Here is a 10,080-nt window from a genome sequence, read left to right as displayed (position 1 = left end):
GCATAGTCATAACCTTTGCCTCAAGTCATTGCTTGTAGATCTCGCATCTCGACGCGGAACGGTACCGGAGAGGAGATGTCCCCGCCGCCGCCTTCATCGATCAATGTCGGGACTTAGTCGGCCTCTGGTCTCTAGCAGTAGCGAGGGGAAGGGTGGACGGAGAGAGGTACGAGGTGGCGACTGTGGGGAAGAGAGGAGATGGCGGTTCTGGCGAGGGAGGAGAGCAGCTCCTCTGTAATCTAAACAATAAAATAGATGCCTGACTAATACATGACTTCCTCTTCAAATTGCATGTTGAATATTAGCTGCCCCCTGCATGATGATAATCAAACACTAAATCGACGGGGGCAAGTCCGAAGTCCAAACTGCTCTGTCCACGCCAGAGCACGGTCAAATTAACACCAGATCAGAGGAGAAGCGATTTGCACTGTCCAAAAACTATACAAAAATCATGTGTACACATGCATGGTCGGGCTGGTCTGGTCGCAGGGATCATTGCCATGAACTCGCGGCGCAATGACAGGCAGCAGCATGACAGCGGCAGGGTGCCATGGTACAGGCGTTCTGTCCACATTGCCAGGCACCAGCTCCTACACCGTTCACTTCATTGCGCTGCGGCGGCGCGCGGCGACCCGGCGGGCCAGAACGACGGAGGCAGCTTCCAGAACGGCCTCTTCCGCCGCTGCTGCTGCTTCGCGGGTGCCGAGGCGGCGGCAGCGGCCTCCTTGTCGGAGCTGAGCATGTCCCACATCACCTGCACGTCGTGGTAGCCGCACGTCTGCACGTCCTGGTGAAGGTTCAGGACCCCGCACTCTGCATACCATTCATCCCATTAACCAAACGAGGATTAAAGCAGTTTGTTAGTACTCCTGAATACAATTAACATGGAACAGAGGGAGTACTACATTATGCAGCAAATTAGTTGCATTGTGTACTACTGGATACTCCTGTCTCAGAGAGAGAATATCAGGTGATGTATCCGCGTAACCACCATAAGGGCTGCGGATTAGATTAGGTGGTCCAAAGTACATAATGCAAATGGGCGGTTGGAAGCACGAGATAACGTGTCCCAAGTCCTTTGGTGTGCAGCAGCGTGCAAAAAGATAACGCGCATGGGCCATGGCCGATCTCTCGGATCCGTTTGTTTGCTTCTTGTGATAATGCTCCTTCACCTAATTCTTTGGAGCACTGCTACTATCTTCTGGTTCCATGAACTGACCACCAATCTTATTGTCTTTCCATTGAATATTGGGTATTTTCTTGGTAATTATCAGATAGTATAAGATGCCATTTGAGCGTCTTCTCTAAAAAAACTAAGCATGACGGCTACGGCAAATTTGGTATCGGAGATTAATTAGTTCAGGCATGATGAATTTTCCGTCGCATTAGCGAGATGCATGACTACATCCACCGGTTCAGCAAAGAATGGCAGGTTTGCTATGCCTGCAAATCCTTTGAGCCTGCCTGAGCTAATATGTAGAGTCGAAGAAAACGAGTCGATTGCATTGTACTGTTTCTACCAAGTTCATCGCTCCAGTTCACGCTTCAGTGGCAGTTCCAAGAAAAGCAGAGCAGTGAGTAGTGATAGCTTACGTACCACCCTTGCGGACGCGGGCGCGGGCGGCGGCGACGGCGAGCCTGCAGGCGCGGCGCATGGGCGCGACCACCCTTGCCCGCCACCACGCCATGACGCGCGCCCCCATCTGCCGCCGCCGCCGATGTCGCCGCCGCGTCGCCGGCTGCCTCGCCTCTGCTTCGCCGGCGCCGTCGAACGGCTCCGCCGGACGCCGGGGACGGCCGCCGAGCCTCGCCGTGGCTGTTACCCGCCGGCACACAAACTCGCGAGGGGCCAGCCTCTGCCCTGCCTCTCCAACAATTTGGCCTCTGACGGAGGAAACCTCACCCACACGGCCACACCACACTCACTAGCTAGCAGTTCTATATAGGCGTGCGCTTAAGCTCTGGGGCCCTACCGACTAGCCGCAGCAGTACTAGTTCCCAGCGTGGAAAAATGCATAAAACGTGCAGACTATGTGTAACCTTTTCATAAATCTTCTAAAAAAAACCGTCCGCTGAAGAAAAGTTCTCTACTAACACAATCGTCATGTATATGTGCAAAATTTCCGCCTCTGAATTCGAAATGATCTGTTAGATTCTGTACTCTATGATTTGCCCATCTTACTGATCCCAGTTTCTAGGATTATTTTATGGTTGCGTCGTGATTTGACATGATCCGCTTCCTGGTTGTTGGGTGGACGGATGGGCTGGAGCGCTCGTGGTGCACGCGCTCGTTCGGACTTCACGTGTGCTCCCACCCAGATCATTTCGTAGCCCGCGCCCTGCAGATGCCGTGGGAGACGGTCATTTGCGAATTGCGACTGGGTTCTTCTTCCGGAACGAGATTGCGTGGAGGTGAGACGTCGTCGCGCTCTCCCAGAAAGATATAGCTCACCGTCGTGGCAGGCAGCCGTGTCCATCCCGTTGCAGCAGTAGAAAACACCAACTGTGGGGTAGCTTGCCTTGTTTTCTGCTGGTGTCAACTCGTTTATTGTCGTGAAATTCACGTGCTCCGAACTAGAACCACCTCTCGGTGGAGCGCTAGAGATTTCTGAAGGTGTCGTGATATGATACCACAGGATGTAGAGACTAGAGACCAAGCCCGAGACACATACGTGGGTGACAGCTGCAGCATCGAACGTCCTCACGTCTGAGATCCAGCAGCCCGTGACACCCACCGTGATCGGTCGGCTATGTATCATCGTCACAGGGCGTGATCACCGGCATGCGGATACGATCTGCTCGCCTCAGCTTGATCTGTGCCCACAAGATTTCAGGCCGGGACCTACCGTCTCGTCCTCTCGCCATGCCGTGGCAGCCTGCACGGGCGATTAATCATGCCGAGCTTGTGTGCCTGCACTGCACACATGAATATGCTGTTAGCTGAGACGTGCCAGGTGTGGGGGCATCACCAGGCCCTCGCCTTCCTCGTGGAATGTACGTCGAAACATGCCATGCCATCAGGAGCTCATAAACAGTGGTAGCGAAGGCGAGTGATTGCATACAGCTTCACATGCCAATCCAGAACCCGCAGCCATGTGGAGGGGGGAAGCACGGGAGCCACCTGGATGACAGCGCCTCACGATAACGATCGACGCGCCGGCCTGAATTATGCGGTACAAATTCATGCATTATCAGGTTATCTTATCACAAATCATGAGCAGTCAAGGGGACAAGCTGACCCTGCAGCAATGATTCCAGCATGATTAAGAGAGTTGTCAAAGGAGCATCCGATAGCAGTAGGGTTTCTCTTTTAATTATGTGCTTGCACATGGGCTCAAGCCTCGGAATAGCAAGCAAGTCTGTTCGAAAACAGCGCATAATGTTGCTGATAAGATTAAAAAGTTTTTTTTGGAGAAAAGACTAAAAAGTTGGCGCTAAGTCAAGTGTGTCATGCAAAGCAACCCGTGGTTGGATGGTTAGTAAGACAGTGGTATCCTTAACCCACTAGGTTTCAAGTCCCGATGCTTGTATTTATTCTGGATTAATTTTAGGTTTTTCAACGAGACGCGTTCTGTTAGAGTATTGGGCCCATTTATGGGGCACCCCAATAGACAATTTCTGAAATCTCAAAGGCCCATGTGTGTGAACAAGTGGTGGGAGTGGAAAGTTTTGTCTCACCTTGGAAGTTGGAGGAGTTGCACACCACCTTATAAGGTGGAGTGTTGTAGCACTTGTAAGTGAGTGAGAATAAGAAAGTATCTCATGAACTCCTCCTCCACCCCTCGTTTGTCTCGACACGTCGCGATCACGTTTCCTGATTTCGAGCCTTGAGCCGAGACAAAATTTGTCTCCACCTGACTTGTGTTGCTACAATTCATGCTGTTTAGTTCGTCATGTTTAATATTCTGAAATTAATCATGCAAGTTATGCCTAATTACTCAACAACCCAAAAACCTAATTGTAGGCATTTTCCTGTACTGACCATTGCTGGTTTTGCCGATGCTATGAGACCGGAAAGTTTTAAGGGTACAAACTTTAAGAGATGGCAAGTGAGATGCCAACTTTAAAGAAGCCAATACTAATTTCGGAGGTTGTGTTTTGAGTGTCCTTGATGGGTGAGGGAGTCCTGGATTAGGGGGTGTTCGGGTAGCTGGACTATACCTTCAGCCGGATTCCTGGACTATGAAGATACAAGATTGAAGACTTCGTCCCATGTCCGGGAGGGACTTTCCTTGGCGTGGAAGGCAAGCTTGGCGATACGGATATGTAGATTATCCTACCATTGTAACCGACTCTATGTAACCCTAACCTATCTGGTGTCTATATAAACCGGAGGGTTTTAGTCTGTAGGACAACGTACACATCAACAATCATACCATAGGCTAGCTTCTAGGGTTTAGCCTCTTCGATCTCGTGGTAGATCTACTCTTGTACTACCCATATCATCAATATTAATAAAGCAGGACGTAGGGTTTTACCTCCATCGAGAGGGCCCGAACCTGGGTAAAACTTCGTGTCCCTTGCCTCCTGTTACCATCCGGCCTAGACGCACAGTTCGGGACCCCCTACCCGAGATCCGCCGGTTTTGACACCGACATTGGTGCTTTCATTGAGAGTTCCTCTGTGTCGTCGCCATCAGGCTCGATGGCTCCTACGATCATCAATAGCGATGCAGCCCAGGGTGAGGCCTTCCTCCCCGGACAGATCTTTGTTTTCGGCGGCTTCGCACTGCGGGCCAATTCGCTTGGCCGTCTGGAGCAGATCGAAAGCTACGCCCCCGGCCGTCAGGTCAAATTTGGAAGTTTAAACTACACGGCTGACATCCGCGGGGACTTGATCTTTGATGGATTCGAGCCACTGCCGAGCGCGCCGCACTATCACGACGAGCATGATTTATCTCTGCCGCCGAACAGTGCCCTGGAGGCCGCACCCGCATCGGGTCCGACCCTTAATTTGGAACCAGCTGCGCCGATCGAGGATGGGCGGTTGGACGCCACCTCGGGGGCTGCGACCCCGACGGCGATTGAGCCAAACACCAGCCCCGTACTCTGCGAGACTCGTAACTCCAAGGAGCCGGACTCCGAACCCTCCGCGCCCCTGCCGATCGAATCCGATTGGGCGCCGATCATGGAGTTCACTGCCGCGGACATCTTTCAGCACTCGCCTTTCGGCGATATCCTGAAGTCACCGAAGTCTATCTCTTTATCAGGAGAGCCCTGGCCGGACTACGGTCAGCAAGGTTGGGGTACGGACGATGAAGAAATTCAAAGCCCACCCACCACCCACTTTGTAGTCACTGTCGATGACTTAACCGACATGCTCGACTTCGACTCTGAAGACATCGACGGTATGGACGCCGATGAAGGAGATGATGAAGAACCAGCGCCTACTAGGCCCTGGAAAGCCACCTCGTCATATGACATATACATGGTGGACACCCCAAAAGAGGGAGATGGGGATGGAACAGCGGAGGATGACCCCTCCAAGAAACAGCCTAAGCGTCGGCGTCAGCGGCGCCGCTCAAAATCCCGCCAAAACAAATAGGGCGATTCTAGCACGGGAGATAATAGTACTCCGGGAAGCGCCGAAGAAAACCCCCTCCAGCAAGATTTAGCATAGGAGGATGGAGAAACCAGCCCTCATGAGAGAGCGGCAGACAGAGAGGTCGAGGACGATAATTATATGCCTCCCTCCGAAGACGAGGCAAGCCTCGACGACGATGAATTCGTCGTGCCAGAGGATCCCGTCGAGCAAGAGCGTTTTCAAGGCAGGCTTATGGCCACGGCAAGAAGCCTCAAGAAAAAACAGGAACAGCTTAGAGCTGATCAAGATTTGCTAGTCGAGAGATGGACTGAAGTCCTTGCGGCCGAAGAGCATAAACTCGAACGCCCCTCCAAGAGCTACCCAAAGCGCAGGTTGCTACCCCGATTAGAGGAGGAAGCACTTGACGCGGCCGAGCGGCCACCTCGTGGTTGCGACAGAGAGGCCTCTCGGCCCTCCACTCAAGCCACACCCCGTACCAAGGCACGGAAATATGCGCCGGACTTACGAGACATGTTGGAGGACAAGGCAAGGCAAACAAGTCGATCTATGGATCGCGTGGGCGCTCCACGGCTCGAGATGGTAACCGTCACGCCGGCCACAAATTCGGCGGGGCCGAACACAGTAGACAAGGCTCATTGGAGCTACATCATGATATAGCCCAGTACAGAGGCGCCGCACACCCACTCTGCTTTACAGACGAAATAATGGATCATCAAATCTCCGAGGGTTTCAAACCCGTAAACATCGAATCATATGATGGCATAACAGATCCTGCGGTATGGATCGAGGATTATCTCCTTCATATCCACATGGCCCGCGGCGACGATTTCCACGCCATCAAATACCTCCCACTCAAGCTTAAAGGACTAGCTCGGCATTATCTTAACAGCTTGCCAACATGATCAATTAGTTGTTGGGAGGACCTGGAAGCCACATTCCTCTACAATTTCCAGGGCACTTATGTGCGACCCCCAGACGCCGATGACCTAAGTCACGTAATTCAACAGCCAGAGGAATCGGCCAGGCAATTCTGGACACGGTTCCTAACAAAGAAAAATCAAATAGTCGACTGTCCGGACGCTGAGGCCCTAGCAGCCTTCAAGCACAATATTCGTGACGAGTGGCTAGCCCGGCACCTTGGACAGGAAAAGCCAAAATCTATGGCAGCACTCACGACACTCATGACCCGCTTTTGCGCGGGAGAAGACAACGGGCTTGCTCGTAGCAACAATATGACCAAGAACCCTAGTAATTCGGACACCAGGGACAGTAGTGGCAGGTCGCGTCGCAACAAGCAGAAGCGCCGCATTAACAGCGACAATGCTGAGGATACGGCAGTTAATGCCGGATTCAGAGGCTCTAAATCCGGTCAGCGGAAAAAGCCATTCAAAAGGAATCCTAGGGGCCCGTCCAGTTTGGACCGAATACTCGACCGCTTGTGCCAGATACATGGCACCCCCGAAAAGCCGGCCAATCACACCAACAGGGATTGTTGGGTGTTCAAGCAGGCAGGCAAGTTAAACGCCGAAAATGAAGACAAGGGGCTGCATAGCGATGACGACAAGGAGCCCCGGCCGCCAAACAACAGTGGACAGAAGGGTTTTCCCCCACAAGTGCGGACGGTGAACATGATATACGCAAGCCACGTCCCCAAAAGAGAGCGGAAGCGCGCGTTAAGGGACGTATACGCGGTAGAGCCAGTCGCCCCAAAGTTCAACCCATGGTCCTCCTGCCCGATCACCTTTGATCGAAGAGACCATCCCACTAGCATCCGTCATGGCGGATTCGCCGCATTGGTCCTAGACCCAATTATTGACGGATTTCATCTCACTAGAGTCCTTATGGACGGCGGCAGCAGCCTGAACCTGCTTTACCAGGATACAGTGCGGAAAATGGGCATAGATCCCTCGAGGATTAAGCTCACCAAAACGACCTTTAAATGCGTAATACCATGTGTAGAGGCCAACTGTACAGGCTCAGTCACACTTGAAGTGGTCTTCGGATCTCCGGATAATTTCCGAAGCGAGGAGTTAATCTTCGACATAGTCCCGTTTCGCAGTGGTTATCACGCACTGCTCGGGCGAACCGCATTCGCTAAGTTCAATGTGGTACCGCACTACGCATACCTTAAGCTCAAGATGCCAGGCCCTCGAGGAGTAATTACGGTCAATGGAAACACCGAACGCTCCCTCCGAACGGAGGAGCACACGGCGGCCCTTGCAACAGAAGTACAAAGCAGCCTCTCCAGGCAGTTCCCCAGTCCGGCCACTAAACAACCGGACACCGTCAAGCGCGCCCGGAGTAACCTACAACAAGACCGCCTGGCACGATCCGAGCAGGCGTAGCAATGCGGCCCCAACCCCAACCCTCGCAAAAAGGCGACGCCAGTACTTCGCGTACATAACTACGCTCTAGAGATACCATGGGTACAGGGGGAGGGGCACCATCACGGCACGCCCAAAAATACGGCTTAAACCGTACCAGGGGCTGCCGATTTTTTTAATTTTCTCTTACTTTCAGGACTCCATCCTTCGGAAGGCCTGTTCGGCAGTTCAATTGCCGCACAAACGATGCAAGAACCAGGGAAGCAGACAAGCCACGCCGCAGTACGGAACTCCCAGGTGGTCTCTATCACGAGCAGTATACCTGTTCCGCATACTATTCCGCAGCTTGCCCCTGGAACGGACATGTTAACTAGTCCAACCTTCCACTTATCGCATTATTTGTATCGTTCTGCTTTGATCGCAGCCCTTTTTAATAAACAATGCATAGCTTTCGTCTATTTTTGCATTACCTTTTTTCTTTATATATGTTCCTTAACGACATGTTGCACCCGTACACGTTGGTACGGCCAAAATACGCCAGGGGCTTTAGTACCCCTCAATATGGTGTGAGAAGTCCGAACACTTTAACAAGTGCGGCACCCCGAACTTATAGCATTATATGCATCGGCTCCGAATCATGTCTTGGGTCAATAGTTGGGTTTGCCCGGCTCCTATGTTTTGGTGCCTTACGTTCCGCTATATCGGCTAAGGTAGCACTAGGAGAACCACTGCGATTGTGCCCCAGTTGAGCTGGGTCGAGCACCTCAGTGGAGAAAGCTAAAACTGACTGTCATGATGAAGCGAGAGCTGGTCGCTGTTCGAGAGGTTTTTCGAGTCCCTAAAGACTTATGCCGCTTAGGGCGAGGAGCCGGCTCTGTCCGGCCAAGGCGTGGATAGCGCCCCGAACTCGGTCTTCCGAATACCAGGGGCTTCGCCGAAATTTAAAATTATAGAATTCTATGGCTAAGTGAGAGTGTTCACGCATTATAGTCCGATTGCCTTGTTCGTTGGGCTGAGCGCCTCCCTCGAAGGACCCAAACATGGGAAAAAGAGCGCTCAGGTTTATCCCCGAACACCCCAGCACTAGCGGCACGGGGGCAGAAGCCGACGACTCGCCATCTCTCAGAATTGATAAACAGCCGCACAGAAGGTAATATTTTAAATTCCAACAGCATTGCTTAGCGCATATAAACAAGTTTTCAGCGCACAGGACAAAACGAGCAAGTTTCACTCAAAAATTACATCCCTAGAACATTCATCCGCCACAAGGCGGGCACCCTTCAGAACATCCTTATAGTAATTCTCGGGCTTGCGATGCTCTTTCCCCGGCGGTGGCCCGTCCTTCACCAGCTTCTCAGCATCCAGCTTGCCCCAGTGCACCTTAGCACGGGCAAGGGCCCTACGGGCACCTTCAATGCAGACGGAGCGCTTGATGACTTCGAGCCTTGGACAGGCCTCCACCAACCGCCGCACCAGCCCGAAATAGCTCCCAGGCAGAGCCCCTCCAGGCCACAGCCGAACAATGAGGCCCTTCATGGCCTGTTCGGCCGCCTTGTGGAGCTCGACCAGTTGCTTCAGCTGGTCGCTCAGGGGCACGGGGTGTCCGGCCTCAGCATACTGAGACCAGAACACCTTCTCTGTCGAGCTGCCCTCCTCGGCTCGATAGAATGCGGCGGCATCGGACACACTCCGGGGAAGATCTGCGAACGCTCCTGGAGAGCTCCGGATTCGGGTAAGTAACAAGTAACTCACGTTTATGTGTTTGCTTTGCATAAAGAATGCCTTACCCGCCGCTATCTTCTTCACCTCATCCAACTCCTGGAGGGTCTTCTGGGATTCGGCCTTGGCAGACTTGGCATTTTCAATAGCCACCGCGAGCTCGGACGCTCGCGTCTTTGAGTCAAGCTCCAAACTCTCATGTTTTTCCATGAGAGCCTGGAGCTCTTGCCGCACCTTGCCAACCTCGGCCTCATACTTCTCCCGCTCGGTGCGCTCCGAGGCCGCCCTCTTCTCGGCCTCGACCAGCGCTTGCTTAAGGGTCGCCACTTCAGACGTGGCCCCTAAAATAGCCACGATAATCCTGTCATTCTTTGCAATTGCACCTTTTTATATATATTTAAAAACAAGGTATTTCTTACCTTCATTGTCCTCGAGCTGCTTCTTGGCACGCCCGAGCTCTTGCTCGGACCGCTCGAGGTTCTGCTTTAGCGTG

General features: G+C 52.7%; 1 protein-coding gene across 1 annotated transcript; it reads right to left on the bottom strand.

Annotated features, from left to right (window-relative positions):
- Window positions 1–254: 254 nt before the first annotated feature.
- Window positions 255–1,929, bottom strand: LOC123149348 (uncharacterized). Its single transcript, XM_044568992.1, has 2 exons — window positions 1,598–1,929; window positions 255–813 (listed from the first exon to the last, which is right to left on the bottom strand). Exons 1-2 carry the CDS (start codon window positions 1,701–1,703, stop codon window positions 605–607), a joined length of 315 nt encoding a protein of 104 aa, XP_044424927.1. The 5' UTR covers window positions 1,704–1,929; the 3' UTR covers window positions 255–604.
- Between the last annotated feature and the right edge of the window lie 8,151 nt (window positions 1,930–10,080).

This window comes from Triticum aestivum, chromosome 7A, assembly GCF_018294505.1.
Source record: "Triticum aestivum cultivar Chinese Spring chromosome 7A, IWGSC CS RefSeq v2.1, whole genome shotgun sequence".
NCBI classification, from domain to species: Eukaryota; Viridiplantae; Streptophyta; class Magnoliopsida; order Poales; family Poaceae; genus Triticum; species Triticum aestivum.
Note: the sequence above shows the minus strand (reverse complement) of the source record. Positions and strands in the feature narration are given on the sequence as shown.